The 21,132-nt window shown below is 39.3% G+C and overlaps 1 protein-coding gene across 1 annotated transcript in view; it reads left to right on the top strand.

Annotated features, from left to right (window-relative positions):
- The window catches only part of Ptar1 (protein prenyltransferase alpha subunit repeat containing 1), a 31,953-nt gene extending 16,155 nt beyond the window's left edge, over window positions 1-15,798 (top strand). Inside the window, exons 3-7 of the mRNA XM_051200136.1 lie at window positions 2,071-2,137; window positions 4,306-4,410; window positions 6,059-6,272; window positions 13,372-13,661; window positions 15,327-15,798. Of these exons, the coding sequence (XP_051056093.1) occupies window positions 2,071-2,137; window positions 4,306-4,410; window positions 6,059-6,272; window positions 13,372-13,661; window positions 15,327-15,669 (1,019 nt within the window). The 3' untranslated portion in view covers window positions 15,670-15,798. The remainder of the gene's footprint in view (window positions 1-2,070; window positions 2,138-4,305; window positions 4,411-6,058; window positions 6,273-13,371; window positions 13,662-15,326) is intronic.
- Window positions 15,799-21,132: the final 5,334 nt, after the last annotated feature.

Genomic DNA, 21,132 nt, shown 5'->3' with positions numbered 1-21,132 from the left:
GCAGTGCCTTTATCTCTGTACTCATAGGCCCCATGAGTACACTAGTGGGGATTAGTCATTGCTTCTTTGGAAGGCCCCGGGTGGTATATGTCCTTTGTTTGCCCTCTCCAGCAAGAAGATAGTCTTATGAAGGGTAAGATCGGGTCTTATTAGAATTATACCTGTTCTTTGAGTCCAGGATTTGTTTAATCTTTGTTCATTGTTGATACTTAGAACAGTTCTGGGAGTAAGTGAATAGTGGTTTAGAACATTATATTAGTTTCCTTGGCAAACATTAAATCAGTGCCAAAAGCTATTAAAAAAAATGAAAGAAAAGTGATATGAATTAGATTGTTCTTTATGTGCACAGCAAGCGTGTACATCGGAACCTACAGTGGGAAAATGTGGGTCACAAGTCAGTGTGTGTAGTTCATGATTCTCAGTTTCTGAATGTTCAAAGTGATTAGTAGCAGTAGAATAATAAGTACCGAACAAATGCTAATCTTTTATTAAGATTATGTGGTAATAGAATAATCTATAGTTAACTGGACCACGTTTTAAAAGTATAGAAGAGATACGTGTTTGCTCTTATGTTTGCAGTTTACCTTGTACTAAGCACTTCAAATGCCTCATTTATCTCTATAGGCCAGGCATTTCAGCTGCAGTATAACTGATATGACCAAAGTGTCAGGTATTAGTCTTGTCATATACCAGGTGGTTAAATCTCTAAATCTCAGGGCTGAAGAGATGCCTCAGTGGATAAGAGCACAGGCTGCTGCTCTTCCTCAGGGCTCCCTGCACCTACATGGTGGCTTACAGGTGTCTGTAAGTCCAGTTCCAGGGCATCAAGTGACCTCTCCTGGCCTCTGCAGGCACCAAGCACACAAGTAGTGCACAAACATAATATAGACAAAGCATCTATACACATAAAATAAGAATAACCTTTAAAAGCCCTCTGAGTTTTATTTTCCTGCTGTAAAGTTGAACAGAAGTGGCTTGGGTCATGACTATACGAATGCACTACACTAATGTGAATAAAACACTTACTTAGCCTTGGACTGCTCCCAGCAGTACCATGTAATATCGACATTTTCTATATTATATCCACTTGGCATTTAATACCACTGGTGCCATTACCTATTTTAGCGATATATCTCTAGATTGAAAGTAGCAATTCCAAAACTCTCTTCAGTTTTACTAACAAGGAAATATCCAGATTTGATCCATTTCTTCTTTTCAAAGCAGGTTTATGGAGTTTATTTGTATCCATGAACATTTTTTTTAAGACTATGAAGAATAAATTTCTAGTGAATATGAGTAGAATATCCTCAATGAACTGAAAATAGTAAACAAAAATGAAAAGTGAACATATGACTGAGGGTATAAACATGTCAGATAAAACATAGTAGAGTTGTTTTACCTTTTAGCCCATCACATCGATGTTTTAAAATATAATTAGATTAGAATCAGGGCATAAGTAGTCACATTACTCTTGGAAGTATAAAACAGTCACAGTCCATTTAGAGGACAGCTGTTTTGACACTGTCGGAGTCACGTTGACATTTATATTATTTTGCCATGGTGATTCTCTTTCAGGATATACATCCTAAGAAAATAGAACAGTAAGTCTTTAGAAGTGATCACTGTACTTTTATCACTGCTATCACTATGTAACATATATAGAAGAAAGGGAATTCTTTTGCAGCATAATGTAAATTGGATTATGGGTGATTTTTCTCTCCTTTCCTCTGAAAATTTCCTACTTAGTGCTTGAGATATTGGGAAAATTAAATGAATAGTGATTTCTTATTTCTTAGTGCAAATTAGATTACTGCCAGATCTACTAAAAGAATGGAAGATGAATCATTCTTTATGGGCATATTGTAAAGTTGTTAACTTTTAAAATAATTGTACAAATCACAAATAGAAGAAAATCTTGAGGATAACAGTCACACCACTGATGTCTTAGAATAATATGTCATTAAAATTAATACAGCCTGGATACAGGTTGTGATGAGAGTGGATGAGGACCTTCGAAGAAAGTCTTTGATGGGCAGGACTGTGTTCTTAATGTGGCTCCCTTTATTTTAGAATTGATAGATGTCACCTGCACCCTTCTGCTTCTCAACCCAGACTTCACCACCGCATGGAATGTGAGGTATGTCATTTTCTTCAGTGGAAAAGTGGAGCTTGCCCAGACTTCTGAAGACATACAACCCATGACTATTTGGAAATGAAATATAAACCATTTGCCCATGGCATCCTGTGATTGCTTCTTATACATATTTTTTTTTAAAATATCTCCGTAACAGTATAACTATTGTGCCCCTTATAACTGTCTTTTCTATAAGCATTTTCCCCCCCTGAAACATAGAGATTGTCCTGCTGAGTTACAACATACTGTTTGATGCCTGTGGTACCCTTGTTTGGGGATCACAGGCATTTTTATGACTAATTGGACCACTAGGCATGGATAGTTTAGCCAGACTGGTGGGCAGGGAGGTGTATGGGATAAGGACTTAAGGCCTCAGTCTTCATTTAGCCATAAATGTGGTACTGTGAGAGCCACTTAAAATGCCTGACGCTCAGAGCTTGAAAGAAGAATCACATCTGATTAATTCAGACAAGCACCATTTTTATTAAGTGTTTTTTGTTTTGTTTTGTTTTTCAGTTATATGATCCAAATGTGTACATGAACTTAAATCAACTGGTGTTCATTGAACTAAAACAAATTCTCTCTAAGTAAAGCAGAAAATGAATGAGATGTGAAAGTGAAGTCTGTTGTGTATTCTGAGTTATTTTAAATTTTCCCACAGGATAGAGCTATAAAAACTATAATTCTTTATTATTAGAGATGACTTAAATCATATTTATTTAACATCCTGTGTGTTTTAAACAAGATCACATTATACTGGATTTTATATTATAACTGATTTTTAAGAATGTCAGTAACTTCTATTGTAGATGCTTTTTGGGATGTCTGTAAATAGTGGGGATGTTTCTGCTGCTCTGAGCATGTTCCTGAGCCTCTCCAGACTTGACTTAGTACATCTGTAAAGTTAGGATATTTGATTGAACTGTATGAAACTTGTCGGGTCCCTAGCAAAAGGAACTGGGCTCACTGGAGAATGACTGAATCAAAGACCAAGGCAGGAGTATATGAAATGGGCCTGGAGCATCTGAGAGCAGGAACATAAAGAGAGAACTCTTAAAATTAAAAATCAGTGGGAACTGTTGAGGGCACAGGGGCCAACTGGGAGAACTTTTAGAGGCAGAAGCTAGAGTGATTTGAGTAGCAAAATACAAACAGCAGTCTCTTCTTACCCTGGGAAGACATATGCAGGGCCCCTGTGCCCTCAAACCCACTGAGTGATTGATGCTGACTGCAGATAGCATGAACACACTGGACAAAGGATCCGCATCCCCAGTCATACAAGACAAGATTTCATCAGAATCCCAGAGCCACCTGTCATTTAAAATGTAGGGATTGTTTCTGAAATTTTCCATTTAAAATGTTCAAACCATGGTTGACTATTGACTTAGTAGGATTTGTATTCCTGAGCTAAAGCACCATGACTCAAATAAACTCAGGGAGGAAAGGGTTTATTTCAGCTTAGATGTCTCAGCTCACACTCCATCACTGAGGGAAATCAGGGCAAGAGCTCAAGGAAGGAACCTGGAGGCAGGAACTGAAGGGGAAGAAATGGAAGAACCCAGCCTACTGGCTGGCCTGCTTCCCATGGCCTGCTCAGCCCAAGGGTGGCACAGCCCACAGTAGGCTGGGTGCTCGCTTGTCAGCCATTACTCAAGAAAAAGCCCCACAGATGTGTCTGTGGGCCAATTTTATGGTGGCTTCCCCCCCCCCAGTTGAGATAGCTCTTCCCAGATAATCCTAGCTAGCTTTTGCCAAGTAGACAAAAAACAAACAAACAAACAAAAAACATCAACCAGGATGATAATAAAGTGTAGCAATGGTTTTTAAACTATAATGTGGTTCACACTTTCTGGTTTATTGTCTCTGGGACAAGACCTGGGGATTTGCATATTGAGATGCACAGCCCCAAGCCCCACAATTCCAGCCCTCCCCTCCCCAGCACCAAGATTACAGACACCTGCTGTGGTGTCTGTTTTTTAATGTGGGTTCTGGGGGTCAAACTCCAGCTCTCATGCTTATAGAGCAAGCACTTTCCTGACTGAACTGTTTCCTCCCCCTCTCTTTTTCTTGTTCTTTCTTTAATAATTCTTGGTGATTCACCGTGAGATTGTTATTAAAAGCAACACATGTTTGAATTGAAAATTAACACTTTTTTTTTCTTTTTGTTACAGGAAAGAACTCATCCTTTCTGGCACTTTAAGTCCAATTAAGGATCTGCATCTGGGAAAATTGGCCTTAACTAAGTTTCCTAAGAGTCCAGAGACATGGATTCACAGGTGTGATTGATTGGTAGCTTTGTACCCCTGTTCGGTATTCAAGATCATAGCTTATGAAACTCCGTTATGTGTTTGTTCAGAATTTGAATTCTAAAGTCAAGTTCTCACAGTTGAGTCTAAGAATAATCACTTGCTACCTGAGTGTCCATAGTAGCAAGTCCTTCCAAGTTTCAGTTTTCACATTTATAAAATGTGAGTGATAATTATACTTGCTTCATTGAATTCATAGTTAAGATCACCTATGAAAGCCCTACTACAGTGCATTGCACATAGTAGTTGCTCAATAATGTTGACTGTTTTTTAACCCATCTGTAGCAATTTTGGAAATTGCATTTAGACACTTAGCTGTAATACATGGGCTTGTGTTCCTTGTGAATTTGGTGGTCTGGTAGTTATGATGATTAAAATTAAATTTTAAAGGAAGCTAAAGGTAACTGAGGTAATTGGTGTATGGGCTAAGTGGAAAGCTATTAAAACCATAATTCAAGGACCATTTTTAGGGTGAGAGCCTGAAACAGCCAGAATACAAGTAGGACTCTGAAAATTCTTGTTGGAAAGCTTGCTTTTCTGAGATTGCATGTAACTCAGCTCACTTGATTAAGACGCAGTGGTGAAGCCTGCTGTCATAGTGTCGTTGAGAAGTTACTCTCAGGAACTTTTTTCTCATTATGCCTATAACATTTCTTAGTCATGAACATTGTTGGGCTCTTAGTTGTGACTGTAACCTTGTCTTTTTCTAGTGTTATATGTTGGCTGTAGCAAACCACAGTCAGTTATATTTTCTTCCTTATCAGAAATTAGCATGGTTTGCCCCAGAAAGCTATGTGCTGGTATTAGCTGAAGGGTAGTGCTGATGCCAGAAGAAAACTATTAAATAAATATGTATCTCAGTCTGTAGTTTAAAAACAAAAGTGTTTTATTATAAAAACTTCATTGTTTAAAAATAAAATGAATGTATTACTCATTTTTCTGTACCTTTGGATTGGAAATTTTTTAGTCTGAAAGTATGTCCACAAGAGCTATGAACTGTTAGAAATCTTTTCTGTTGCTTTTGATTGAAATGTATGCAAATTATACGTAGACAAAAGGAGAATCTGTGATTGAGGACATATTATACCTTGATGCTCCAATGTCTTTTGTTTCTTTCTGCAATTTATGCTGTAATGTCAATATTTTGCTTAGTGGAAGCTATCAAGATGAAGCTTTTTGTTTGCAAACAAATGTGGGTGAGGCATGCAATTATGATTGAAGGTATAAGTCTGCTCCTGCCTGCCATCATCCATAGTCAGCCCTGCACCTAGCCCATCACACACAAGCACATAGACTGGCTCTCTTTGTACTCCCTGGCCAAGCAGAGTTTGGAAGTTGCCATTTTGGAGTGATGACCTTCTCTTTTTGATAGATTTTTAAAGTTTTAGAGAAGTTTCTCTTTCCTGTTTGTCATTTTCATGTCCCTTCTGGCTCATGTTGCCAAACTGAACTGTATTCCAGAGCGTAGCAGCAGCAGCCCCCTGACAGTCCCAAACCTGAGCTTATAGACAACTGTTATTTTGCATCTCTGTGCATGGAAACTAAGAACAAGGAAATTGGATTGTTTTTGCTGTCTCACTTGTGTTCTTCCCTCCTCTGATGCCATCTGTGTTAACAGGCGCTGGGTGCTGCAGCAGTTATGTCAGGAAACTTCCTTGCCTCCTTCTGTGGCCAAAGGAAACTTAGGACCAGTTCCTGCTGAGAGGACACAGCGAATAATACAGGAAGAGATGGAAGTCTGCAGTGAGGCAGCAGGAAGATATCCCAGCAACTATAATGCCTGGTCCCATCGAATCTGGGTTTTACAGAATGTGGCCAAGCTGGATCTCAAGGTAGGGCTGTTATTCTTTCTCCATGGCTCAGACTGCCCACCCGCCCTTTAAATCTCTGTAGTAATTTATCCTGGAAAGTAATGCGCCAGCAGCCCCAGAGGATCAAGACAGTTGTGGTTTCCAGAGAAAGCCTCATAATTACAGAAGGGTTTGCATTCCCCACAGGTGATGCTTGGGACATTGGTAAAGGAAATACATTTCTAGACTAAAGGCATGCAGAACCAAATAGGAAGGGTCAGTACAACTCATTAAGATTATTAAACTACTTAGAATTGAAATTATTCATGGTGATCTCTGGACACAAGTCAATGAGCTGAACCAACACAGTCTTTATGCCCTTCGCTCTCTGAAAGGAAAGGCGAGAGCAGGGGCAAACTTGGCAGAGCCTGTGACTCATCTTGGGATTCCCGAGGCCCCCGCAGGCCTATGACATCTTTTACATGGGTTCAGTATGGCTCTCACCACTTATCTTTTCCCTTTATCTTTAGAAGTGGGGAATAGAGGTTTTCAGAGTATTTTGAGGCTTTAGTTTTTGCCACAGTTTCATCAGCTGGAGTATTTAGTTCTTACCCATCATAGTGATAGCCAGATATCCCCATGTTCGCTTTTCTGTTACAAAACCATCTCCATTTTCCTTTGCTATTTATGGTGTTAGAATACCATAAGAATATATAGTGCTTTTCTAAAAGCTCCCTAGGGTTGGGACAATTAAAAGAGGTGAAGTTGAAGGTCAGCATGCCCCAGTAGTGATTTCAATTCACAGAGAACTTCCTGTAGCTGTGACTGACTCACCAGCAACATCCTCTCTTCCTTCCCTGTTACCCTTTCCTCCCTGTGTCCTAGCCAGAAGTCTTCCAGGGTAAATATAGTTGTCACTTACAAGGGAATTTAAGCCAACACTTATAGAAGAGTAGACCTTTCCATTTCTGTTCATATGTCTGTGAGTTTCAGGAGGCAAGCACCCAAAGGAGTCAGCAGAGCAGAGGCTTAGAGTTACATCAGTCTGAATTCATATTTGACCCCTACATGGAAAGCAATTCCTTGAGATTTTATTTTTAAAATAAGGACTCTACTCCACTGTCTCTCTTGAGGTTAGTATGAGGATGGCCTGAGTACTTTGTTGAGAATACTGAGTTTCTCTCATACAGGTTTCTTTCTCTGTCCTTCCACCAATAAAAAGGTTAGGTAAAATGAGCAGCTGGTGTGCATGATTGTCTCAGTTCGGTTTATTCATGAGAAATACTTTAGTACTGTCATTCCTAGCTGTTGTACTAGGTACTAGGGTTACAGTAAAGGTCTTATCTTTACCATTTAGAGCTCTAGTTGAGAAAGCCCATTCACAGTTAGAGAGTAGTGTAACCCTTAGTGGTCTGGGGAGCTCCAGTTGGGACCACTGGAAATAGTTTGCTAGAAACTGCTGCTGAGTGTAGACACCTACAGGCCATGTGTACTGGCAGGGATGTCGAGTACTGCAGCTCCCACCTCTACTCTCTAGCACGATGCTGGGGGCCGAGCCTTGGGGGAGACATGGGACTGAAAGGCCAGTGAGATGAAATGTTACTGGAAACTTTCCTGTTAGTCCTGGACCCTTTCAAGGCACATCCTCATAATGTCAAAGGCCATGGGCCAAGGTGAAATTCCTGGTTACTCGAAAGCATCTTATGTTACATGTATAGCTTATTGATGAGTTTTGACTCCGCTGCCTGGATCTACTGCGGAGCTCACAGTGAGTCTCCCTCCCTGGGGCTGCCCTTAGGACTTGCTGTGCTTCCTGTCACTGATACCGCTGCACTGCTCTTCAGTTCTCAGAAAACTACTGATTTTCTTCATTTTTAATCCTCTTTCTGGTGCTGTAAGCCTTTGGACCCAGCTGGAACATACTCTGTGCTTTGTCTCTGAGAGGATGTAGTAAACAAACTGAGAAGTGTGTGTTAGTCTGAGAATGATGGTGCACACTTGTAATCACAGCTACTCTAAAGCTCTGGCAGGAGGAACACATGCTTGATGCAGCCTGGACTACAGAACGAGTTCAAAGATGATATGAATGGGCACCTGAGTGGAATCTCATCTCAAAACAGAAGTGAGAAGGTTAGAGAAGAGAGCTGAGTGGCCCAAGCACTAGTTCTGCAAAACAAAGATAATAATAATAAAAGAAAACATCTTAAAAGCAAAATACTTACAAATGGGCTAGCATTATTTCAAGGGTAGAAAGTTGAAAATAGTATCGTAAAGTGCTAGAGGGCCAGTACTGCTGAGAGGGTAACACTGAGCTCTGTAAAAGTTGCTGCAGTCTTAATAAAAGACAATGAGATCACATTTAAATTTTAAAGAAGGCAGAGTCATAGCAGTTCTGTTTCATGGACTTCATCTTACCTAAAGAAACAGTGGCAAAGATAGCAGGTATGGTATGGTAATTAAAGGGGCAACTCAGTGATCATAGGAACCTAGTTTGTATTCTAGCTGTTCTACAAATTGGCTGTGTAGCCTCAAGGAAGCTACCCAGCCTCTCTAACCCGAATTTCCTATGAGTAGAGTATGATGGTAATTCCTCAACAGCTGTCCTGTGGAATTGGTCCAGTGCATGGTCCACATTGGACAGGAGAATCCACATGGAGTGGTTGTCAGAGTATTCTTAACTAGAACTCAGTAAACACTGAAGGTTTGATTTAGGAAAGTGTTTGTAATTGGGAAAACTAGAAAGGCTTGCCATCTGAAGTGAGGGATTCATTAACATTATAGTCCATCACAAGTTAGAGAATGTTAGTCTACTAACAATCATTCTTTATTGGATTATTTAAACAAAAATGTTTATGGTAGGTTATTGGCATAAGTAAATGTAGTATAGACTTTACAGGTTTAGTGAGTACATTGGCATTTAATGAAGCACTAATAACATTTAATGCTTTTGAGCAGTTGGACAGTACTGGGACATAGTAAATGCCCACTGGTGTTCATGTGTACATACAGTGTTGTTATGGTTTGGGTTGCTTGTTTTTAGTAATAAGCTCATAATGTTTTAGTCTGAATAAAAGTTATAGAGCAATGGATGATTAATGTACCTAAATAAACACATACTTTTGTAAATTTTAATTAATTTCTGGGGGGAGTAGAATAGTATAAGGGAACAAAATGTTTTGGGACTAGCCAATAAAAAGTTGATTATCAAAATTTTTTTAAGTTGATTATCATGTCACTGAAAAAAAAATAGAGATGTACAAATGTCTGATAAAGACACAAAAGACATTTGACATCATTAACAAAGGAGGGGAATGCAAATCATAACCACAGTGAGTGAAACATGGTTTCATACCAGCTAGAACGGTAACAACAATGGCAGATAATAGTGGAAGTCACTGAGGATGGGAGAAGGGGCCCTTCATTGTCTGGTAGGAATGTGATCTAGGGCCATCATTTTGGAAAACAGCTTTACATTCTCTTAGAGAGAGAGAGAGAGAGAGAGAGAGAGAGAGAGAGAGAGAGAGAGAGAGAGAAGAGATTGAGAGAGAAGAGATTGAGAGAGAATATAGAATTCTGTTAATCGAATGGACTTAATCCATCATGGAGGAAAAAGGGTGGCAGCAGGAGCTTGAGGCAGCTGGCCACATTTAGTCCTCAGTCGGGAACTAGAGTGAGGAATGCTGCTTTTCAGCTCTTTCCTCTTAGGTCTGGGGTTCAACCCACAAGGTAGTTCTGCTGGCATTCACGATGGGTCTGCCCTAGTTAAATCAATATGGAAATATCTGCATAGGCATACCCAGAAGTGTATTTCAGAGTTGATTGTAAATCCAGCTGCCAGTAAGATTAGCCATTACTAATGTGCTTATGTTTTAAGCAGAATAGAATCAGTTCAGAAGTTATCTCCCAGTGGGTTAATGCGTGATGTGTCTTTTCTATTCCTCCATCTTAGTGCTGTTTTATAATGATCAGTTTTACCACTGTGTTAGTTAGGGTTGGGTTTATTTCATCTTATAACTCAGTTCACACTATCACGAAGTGAAGTCAGGGCAGGAACTCAGCAGAAACCTGGAGGCAGGTACTGCAGCAGAGGCCATGGAAGAGCACTGCTGATTGGCTTGCTCTTCGTAGTTTGCTCAGCCTGTTTACTTGCACCATACAGGACCACCTGCCCAGAGATGGCACTGCCTGCCTTGCCATGGGCCCTCCCACATCGGTCAGTAATCAAGACAAGTACCACTCTTGTCTGCAGGCCAGTCTTATAGAGGAATTTTCCGAATTAAGATGCATTTTTTGTAAATGAGTTAAGTGTGTGTCATGTTGACAAAACCTAACCATGACAATCACTTGTATAGCCAGGGGGAAAAGTTATTAAAAATGTGTATGACTGTTGGCGTGTGTGTTTTCAGCATTTCGTTTTGAACAAATCAACCCCTCTGTTCCATAGCCCTGTGGCTATGTTTACTTATTCACCTTTTTATATGGAAGTTAGAAGAGAATAAAGGCACTTAAGGTACATTCTAGTGCAGTACCTGACACTTAGGCCATTCACTTAAAAGTAATTGTTGTCCTTGTTTTTAAATCATTGCCTGCGTATCCTTTTATTCTATTTTTTTTTTTAAAGGAAAAAACCTAAAATAAAAAAATGCTCTGAAGTTCCTTGTTTCTTCTCTGACTTGAGATGCATCCTTACATACAAAATAGAGTGGGTTTTTTGTTTTTTTTCTTAATCTGGACACATTCACAAACATCTGTGAATGTAGAGGCCAAAGGTTGATGTGGGGGTCTTTCAGTTGCTTTGCTCCACCACCTCAGTTGCCCTTTGTCCCTCCTCCTCCCTCCCTCCCTCTCTCCCCTCCCACCCCTGTGTTGTATACTTGTGAGTGGATAGGTAAGCATACCTGTATGCACCAGAGCAAGCCGTCAAGCATCATCTTCTCTTGCTCTTTATCTTAGTGCCTGGCTACAGAATCTGTTACTGTACCAGAAACTCACCATTCTGTCTAGCTGGCTGGCCAGTGAGTTCTTAGCATCTCCCTGTTTCTGATCCCCAGTGCTGGGTGCTGATCCAGGCATGTGCAGCCATGCCTGGCTTTCTTCATCATGGGCACTGGGAACGTTTACCATGGAGACCTGTATCCAGCCCCCGCCTTTTTGAGATACAGTCTCTCTGGACCTGGAGCTTACTCACCAACAAACCCCAGAGATCCTCCCATCTCTATCTCCCTAACACTGGATTGCAGATGTTTGCCCCAGTGCCCAGCTGTTTCTATGGGTGCTAGGGGTCTGTATTGCTTATGTGGCAAGCACTTCACCAACTGAGCCATCTCCCCAGCCCCTTTAAGATTGTTTCTAAAATAATTAATTTGCTTTCACCTATGTATTATTAAATAATAAATTAAAGCTTTTTTTTTTTAAATAGGGAAATATCTAGTCAGAAATAATCTACAAAGGTTTTCCATGTTGTTATATACAACATGGAAAGTTAGATAGCTATAGTATTGTCAATCCATATGGAGAAGCCAGACTAACTTCTGTAGATGACTAACTGCCCCTACAGACAGTGGGCTGAGTCATTAATAATAGCAACCTTAAAATGCTTCAGATACAGGCTCAAGTAGAAATGGCTCTGAAACCAGATGTTTTTCTTGGAGACTTGCCAGCTATAGCTCTGTAAATAGATGTAGTAACAGTGATTGAACCCATTAGAAGTTAAGGATCCAGTTCACAGGGTGTGATGCAGAAGGATCATGAGTTCTAGGCAAGCCTGGACTATATCACCAGACCCTGTTTCAAAATAAATAAATAAAATATTTAAGAAAAAAAAATTTAAAGGAGATTTGAAAACATTTAAATGATATACTTTGCCCATCCAGGCTACTAATCTTAGCCCTGCCTTCATTAAATTTCTCATTCATTCATAAAGTATTTGCATATCTACTCTAATGCTAGTGAGCAGAAAGAAGATAATAGAAACACCAACTCAGGGAGGATAAATATCCTGAACAAATTTGTCACATTAACAATAAAACATCCTTACATTTAGTGATAATGAAGACACATGCAACAGTTCTTTATGTGAAAATGTGCAAGTACTGTGGGGGTGCAGAAAGGGAAGTTTTCTTCTGAAAAAGAAAAGGTATGTGAGACATGTGGAGAGGATCTTTGTACAGGAAAAGCATTTGCCAGGGTCTCTGAAGCAGGCGGAGGTCATTAGATCTGCATTGTTCTCTGCTCACAAGTGTGTGGTCTTTTCTTTAGCTTGCCTGAAAACCCTCTATAGAAGCCAGACATGGGGACTCCCACTTGTCCTCCCAGCACTTAGGAAGCTGAAGCAGGAGGATCACTGCTAGTCTGAGGCCAGTCTGGGCTACATAGTGAGATCCAGGAAGTCCAAGCTACAGAATGAGACTCTGTCTCAAAACTAAACAAACCCCAACAACACCCCTAATGTAACATGTCAGGTTTGTGATGGCACGCTTCATTGATTAGCCACCTGTTCAAACCAGTGCCAAATAATACTTCTTCACAGATGTTAAAAATCTTCAGCATTCCTTTTGAAATTCAGAACCTAATTGTGTCTCATCCATTCATTACAATCAGTTTGAGGCAAAGAGTGACAATTGTGAGTCCCTGGAAAATCGTAGTGTTTGTGCATCATAGTTTGTGCTTAGCTCTTGGGATTAAGAAGTTGGAACAAATAGGCACAGTCTTTGCCTGTATGTCATTTATTGTGAAAAGCAGGAAGGATCTCTTACTGAAAGTATAGTGCATATTCATACAAGTGGAATTGTAATTGTTGAATATAATATGAATCAAAATCACCTGAATTTATGTTATGTATTTTTCCTTCTGCAATAGTATTAATTGTAAATAAATACCCAAAAGTTCTTTAATTTTGAATTTGTTGGTCATTCACAGTGTGGTTAGGTGATAAACTCTGTACTCAAAAAAAGAAAGAAAGAAAGAAAAAAAGAAAGAAAGAAAGGAGGAAAGAAAAAAAGATTTTTCCCTTTATAAGGGACGAGGGAGCTAGCACATGCGTTCGGTTTCTAAGAGAGCATTGTGTGGGACTTTGTGTACAAGGGATGGAGAAGGAAAGCCTTTGCAATGTTCTTCTCACTTCCTGTTTTCTTTCTACAAGATCCTTCTTGATGAGCTGTCGTCTACTAAACACTGGGCATCCATGCATGTTTCAGACCACAGTGGATTTCACTATCGCCAGTTTTTGTTAAAGTCTCTGATTGGCCAGACTGGGACGGACACTTATGTACTACAGCAAAACTCGTTGAAAAATGAGCCAAAAGATGAAGAAGCATCAGCTTCAACAGAGGAACCAAGGATAAGTCTTACACAGCTCCTAGAAGAAGAAGTGGAATTCTGCACAGATCTTATTAATTCCTATCCAGGACATGAAACCCTTTGGTGTCATAGGTAAGAGAAGAGAAAATCCATGTCCTGAGACTAACTGGTTTTTGACTACAGAACCTGTTATATCTGGCCCCTGTCTGAGAGCATAAATATTCCATCTGGTTTCCTGATTGAGGAAGGACTTTTGTCCATCCTTATTACCATTGTTAGCATTCATATCAGGTTTCTCACACACATCTTTGCCTGTGGCTTAGATTCACCCTTAAGTACACAACAGAATGACATGTGCTATTTCCAAAATAGTATAGAAACAAAACAAAACATAAAGATGACCCTTTGGAGATCCTGACAGTAAACATATCAGGGATGGAATGCTGCGGTGTTTTAAGAAAAGTAAAACCTTCCAAACCATTTTGATGTAGTCAGGATTGAGACTAATGATTAGACTATGGATATCAGGTAAGATTTATCTTTTCTCTATTCTAATGGCCTGCACATTAATTATCTTAATTATAACCACAATCAAAAAGGCCATCAATTTTATTAACCTGGGTTTTGAGTGCATTTGATACATAAACTTAATTCTGGAATGAAGCCCAGGTGAGTTTACACTTTGCTTCATTTATTTTGGATCTTTATTTGTTTGGAAGTGTCTCCATCTTTATAAGTCCGAATTCTACTTCATGCCACAGGATTCAGTCTATAAACAAAAGACTGGTCTGTGCTAGGCAAGGATAATGACTATAAAATCTCTGTTTCTCCAGTCTAGTCTTTCTCATGGACTGCTTGGCTTGCCTGTTAGTTGTAATTCACACTAAGTACACTCAGAAGGAAGGCAGACATTATCTTTCCTCTTTTAGAACCTTCATAAATAGACAGTGGTGTTTTCTCTTCATGAGTAGACAGGAGTATGTCTATTGTGTTAGTGACTTTGTTGCTATTTTGACTTCCTTATCACAGTAGCAATGCTGAGGAGACTTAAAACATTGATGCCAAGGCCTTAGCACTTGAATGAATGAGATGTAATAACTTAGGACCTCCTATGTCATGTCATAGTTTGTATAGCAGATGTGTGCACCATAGAAACTGTTTAAGGATCATGCAGAACAGTTTTCATTTTAATAAGCAATTCCAGGTGACAGCTGCTCTTAGATTGAAAGCAGGAGTGGCATTTTTTATGTGCTTTGCTCAGAGTCTCAACCAAACACTGATATGGAAGACTACAGTTGAGGTTTAGGAGAAAGTGTAAATAAGACCAACTGCTACAGACGTGCTCTTCAGACTTTAAAAACGACTAGGGACTGGTGGGATGGCTCAGTGAGCAAAAGTGCTTGCCAACTAACCTGATGGCATGAGTTCTACCCCTCAAATTTGGAAAGAGAGAAATGACTTCTGTACCCATACATACCACACACACACACACACACACACACACACACACAGATGCAATAAACATGTCTTCAGAAAGGACTAGATAGAGACTATGAACTGTGCCTCTAGTCTGGAGGGACTGTTCAATGTATCTTGTTTATGAATTAACTTCTAAGATAAATGAAGGTGGTATTTTATTTTATATAATTAATTCATGTTAGAATTAGAACAAACTCACCTTCCCGGGGACAGTGCTGGTATGAGCTAATACTGTGTATTTTTAAATTAGCAACTTCTTTTGCCTGGAAATCTTGATTTTTGTGATGATGTTATTTTTCACCCCATCCTCCATCACAGGCGGCATGTTTTCTACCTTCAACACCACTTAAATGGCAGGTATCCTCAAAGCTTGACTCACCTGTCACCCGCAGACTGCTCTGGGGGTGCTTTGAATGATGTGCACCTGATTCCAGCCAGCCCCCAACTATCTCAGGCAATGGAAGTGGATGGACTGAACGACTCTAGCAAACAAGGCTATTCCCAGGAAACCAAGCGCCTGAAGCGGACCCCAGCTCCAGACTCGCTAGGCCTAGAGATGGAGCACAGGTTTATTGATCAGGTATTATCCACTTGTCGGAATGTAGAGCAAGCCAGGTATGCCAATGCATACAAGAAATGGCTGGTGACTTTGAGTCAGTAAGAGGGGTAGATTCATCCTAAGAAATTCCCCTTTTAGTGCAATATTGCTTTCTTTCTCAATGCCATGGTTGCATGAACTGACTGGCTAACTATGTATTCTTCATCTATAGCTTAAAAGTCTGTAAGAAACCTTTTGTTTTATTTATTTTGTTATGAGCCGGCATTCCTTTGGGTACAAAATAATTGTATAGTTCCTTCTTGCTAAACAGTGAGTCTTAATATTTTTTTTTTCTGTTTGATCCCATGCCCTTTATATTTCAATATTCAGGCTTCTCATTTGGTTTTTGGGATTGGTTCACATACCTTCACTCACCTCAGTTCAGTTGCTACATAGCAGTTTCTTTAAAAATTGAAATTTTAAGTTGCAGTTCAGCTTAAGAATACTAATACATGTGCAGAAGGACTTGATCTAATTGCAATTTTGAGAATAAAATGAGTAGATGGATGGATATGTGAAAATGTAAGCCACTTCTTTCTCAAGCTTGTTCTCCAGTTACTGATTTAAGAGAACCAAAGCCAGGAGTGTTAGAATTTATATAGAAAAAAAAAAAATACTTCCAATGTAATCTATTTTTTAAACAATTATTTAAAAGAAACTAAACTAATTTAAGAGTTTATGTAATTGTAGTACTGGAAAATTATTTTTATTACTAGTTTTGATAGATTGTTTTTACCTCATATTTGGTATATGCCAAAATAGTAAGTCAGCCCTTATAAAATAAATTCTTTTTTAAAAAACCCAGAAATGCCATTTTTAGTTATTACTACTTTTTTCCTTCTAAAATCACTCATGAAAAGTGGGAGAAATATACATAGACATGTAGTCCTATAAAGCTTTTTTCTTAAAAAAAAAATTAAATTACTGAGCTTATACTAGATAAACTACAAAGTTTTTGTCAAGTGGCTGATCAGAGTTACTGACAAAATCCAGGGAAGAAGACTAGTTTTCAGCATTAGTTCAATTTTTACTTTTAAAATCAAACAAAACACTTTGATACTAAATTCATCAGGGATAAGTACCAAAGTCCACATTATAGCTATATCTCAATAACAAGGGCTGTCTGTGTTTTTCAGGTTGGTGAAGTGGGGTGGGAATGGGTCGAGTACCGTCTCCATATCTTACTACATCCACAACCTTTGGACGAGCTGTGATTTCTCAGTGTGCTTCCCTTGTCTCTTACCAGTCCATTCCGTACTTTCCATCATTCACTGGTCCATGTTTTTTTCTCGTGTGTCTCCCACCCCCTGCCCCCAAGGTTGCCCACTGAACCCATTATCTATCTTATAAAGCCTGGGAAATCCACACCCATCCCCATGCTCCAATAGGCGTTTTCAGTGCAACAGGTGCGGGTGGGGTATATATCTCACAACAGTCTTGTGCCAATGAATTTAATACTTATATATAAACATGGAAATATGAATAAGAGGTACCCCTCTCATATTCCCTTTTAATGGTTGTCTTCATTAGGGTTTCTATTGCTATGATGAAACACTATAAATAAAAGCAACTTGAAGAGGAATGAGTTCGCCTACACTTCCAGGTAGCAAACAGTACATCACTGCAAGAATTCAGGGCAATAATTCAAGCAGGGCAGGAACCTATGGGTAGGAGCTGATGCAGAGGCCATGGAGGAGTGCTGCTTACTGACTTTCTCTCTATGGCTTGCTCATTTGGCTTTCTTATAGCAGCCAGGACCGCCAGCCCACGGAGTAGCACCACTCATGCTGATCTAGACCCTCTCCCATCAATCACTAATTAAGAAAATCCCCTATAGGGTTGTTTAAAGCCTGGTCTTATGGAAGCATTTTCTCAATTGCAATTCTCTCTTCTCAGATGACTCTAGCTTGTGTCGAATTGACATAAAACTAAGTCAGCGCAATGGTGGAAGCTGTCTTTTGTCCTGTATATGTACAAAATGTAAGCAATGATTGAAGAATAAGCACCACCATCATGTTTTGCATGTTCTCCTGTTCATACCTGGTACTCTGTAGTGTAGGTAGAGGGACAGGGGAAAGGCAAACCATTCCCGTCTCACTCTAGTGAGAACTTGCACTTGAGTTTGTCTTAGTTCATTAAGAGAAAAAAAATAATAAACTTTAATTATGGTATCATGGTCTTGTTGGGTGGCTGACTGCTAAGCTGAGCGAGTAAGGCACTTGGGAAACTAGAAAGTTTCTACTGGCCCCAGTACTTAGATCTTACTCTCTTGGGGCCAAGTTATTTGTAATGTTTTATATTATTTAGATAATAAGACATTCAACATTATGGACATAATTCCATAGCCTTCTATGTACAAAGCATTTTGAATCATCAAATACCTCAAGTTCTACATGGGTCTCTATAGGAAAACCATTACGTGATATTTAGCGCCTCTGAGATTGAGTAGAAATGACACAGCAGTTGCTGAATCCTGCCTTCACTTGCTATTACCTGTTTTCCCAGCATCTGTTTTAGTTTTCCAAGTAATAGGGCTTATATTGGATGTAGTGTATCAGGACATGAGCATAGGATATGCTGTATGAACATCAGATAAATTTTTATAGTGTTCTATGCCTTTTTATATCTCAGCATCTTGGTCATCTTTGGTGTTAGCGGCCTTATTGTGTCTTCTAAGGGTCAGCCCTCCTTTTCCTAAAGCCACGGAGTCCATATACCGTGGTTTCTTCCTAGTAAAGTAAGATGATGCTGGAGAGCAGATCTTGCATACAGAGCCAGAGGCACATTTGAGCAGCTGGAGTGATGTTTGGATTTAGAGACTCGATCTGTATTTGTTCATGAGTCATCCTGATCCCCAGCTTGAACTGTGAACCTTTTGGGTACTCCTTGAACCTGTATGAGACATTGTTTTAAGCCTAGGGGATTTTATACCTATTACTTCTAGAGAAGCTGTGGGCCCAGACATTTCTTACTCTTGTGGCACAGTTCTGGCTTAAGCTAAATGCTTTGTTAATTCTTCTCCCTTTGTTTTTGCCGGTGCTGAGGATCACACTCAAATTAAACCAGTCATAGAATTAAATGTGTACAGATGTACAGATTATCACCAAAAGCCACTTAGAGTTTCAAATAAGGGCTAGGTAACATGCAGTGTTGAAGCAAGCTTTTGAGTTTATATGCAACTGTCTTCAGAAAGCATGTGTGTGTAGTAGACATTGTCATTTAGCTAATGTTCAGATAGCCTCAGATCATGTTGGGTGTGTGTGTGTGTATGGGTGTAGAACTTGCTACAAATTGTCAGTCTTGCAGTTTTTTCTTACACATCGCAAGGTGGTGTCTGACATGGGCCTAGTGTAACTTAGGCATGGACCCATCACCATACAGGCATCTCAGCTGACTCCCTAAGTTAGGAACGATTCAGCAGTAAAATGAATTATCCTTTAGTAGTAGTATTATTATTTTCAAAAAGTTTCTTGGGTTTACTGTTACTTTGCTATTAGAGAAATTGTACTTTAAAGTTTTTAAATCTTTATTCTAAATATTTTGGACATTGTAAAAATCATATCTTTTGTCTTCAATAAAACTGCAAACCCTAGCAATATGTATGCTCCCTGCTCTCGACACACGTGGTCTGTTATGAACACCTGCCTATTAAAGAAGCATGTGGGGTACCAGACAACTTCAACAAACTCAGTCTCATAGAAGCAGTGAGCAAGAAAAAGCCACCCAAGAATTCCATATAGTGTCTATCACACAGTGTCTTCTCTAAAATAACTATATTATGTTAACTTGAGTGCCTTTCTTACTTTGATGTGGGGTACAAGGTTATCTTATACTGAACCCTTGTGTTTAGTAAAGAGGAAAGAAATTTTATCAGACAGCTCATTATGATGCAATGAGATACTGACTCAAACAGGATCTTGTGATTTCTGCTTCATTAATTGGCAATTTTTGAGTGCCCTACCAAGAATACCGAGACTTGGAATTCTTCCTTTCCCCTTGACAACTAACATTTAGAGTTTTGGAGGCATCATAATTACAGGGCAGTGTGTACAAAATTAAAGACACACAAAAGCTGTGCAGCCTGTGCTCAAAGGAGAGCAGGCACTCAGCACACCTCACAGAGCAGGTGTTTGTCCCAAGTGACCCTTTGCCTTATTCAGAAGACTCCGCTCCCTCCAAGATTCAGGCATGAGGGAGAATAGTCAAAAGGGGAAACTAGGCCTTGCTAACACCAAAACAAAAGTGGTAAATACTAAAATGAAATATCAAGTTTTATGTATTTCTATATGGAAGGGGAGGGGAGGGCCATCATATTTCATGATAGCAAGTAAGTTTTCTTTATAGCAAAGATTCCAAAGTACTTTGCAGAAAATTCTTGAATAGTATATCTCTAATTATGTTGTGTTCATAACTGATGCAGTAACCAATGTATCTTGTGTGATTTAGGGTGTGAGAGGAATTCTCAGGCTCTCGACTTTGACATTTTACCCTCTCAGGCCATCCCTGTCACCACAGAACAACTAGATACTGCTTGCTTACAAATACAGGGCAGTTCAGTCAGTCTGCTGGTGAGACAGTGTGCTTCAAAGGGTATTAACTGTATGTGGTCTATCTATGCTTCCTGAACACAGCGTGAGCCAGAAAGCTAACCCTGACATTTAATAGTCCGTTGTTGTTCCTCAGGGTATAGAAGATTTCATCAATTTAGAACAAAATTTTATATTCTGTGGCCAAAAAAGAAAAAGCAAAATATGCTAAGTACACTGCTAGCTATTATACATAAGTATGCAAAAGCTAATAATATATACTATCTTGCTGCTTGTTCTGTAGTTGTATTGTGAATGTTATCATAAATGTTGCTCATGAAGAGAATTTCTGTGTTATAGTTCTACTTTGGAAAGTGGAGATTATATTCTGTTTCAGTTGACATTCTCAGCCTTTAAAAATCATATTGAGGTAAATAATTACTGTTGTTTTGCAAATTGACAGCTGTTTTGTCTTCTAAAGCTTTTTCTCTGCAAGTGTGAGATGCAAGACCCAGACATGTTCAGAACAAAACATAATGCCTTGCATGCTGTGGGAAACTAACAAGTCAGAATGGATAAATACTGGAGAAGGATATTAACATACCTCTCTCTTGTCATTGTCCACATTCTTAGTTTTGGGTGAACTGTACTATTCTTGTGGCTGGAGAGATGGCTTAGAGGTTAAGACCACTGGTTGATCTTCCAGCGGACCTAGGTTCAGTTCCCAGCACCCTGATGTCAGCTTACAACTGTCTGTAACCCTAGTTCCAGGGGAACTGATACACAGGCATACATGCAGGCAAGCCATCAATGCACATTAAAAAAAAAAAAAAAAAAGAATAATGTAAGAAAAATGCATTCTCAAGTTTAAATATACAAGGCAAGATCATATAACATTGCAAGCAGAGTTGAGGTTCTTTTTAGGTATCTGAATATGTGTGCACATATACACATCTAAAAAGAGCTGGATCTTAGACATATATGACTTTTTTTTAATGAA

This window comes from Phodopus roborovskii, unplaced genomic scaffold, assembly GCF_943737965.1.
Source record: "Phodopus roborovskii unplaced genomic scaffold, PHOROB, whole genome shotgun sequence".
NCBI lineage: Eukaryota > Metazoa > Chordata > Mammalia > Rodentia > Cricetidae > Phodopus > Phodopus roborovskii.
This window is presented reverse-complemented; position numbering and strand designations above follow the sequence as displayed.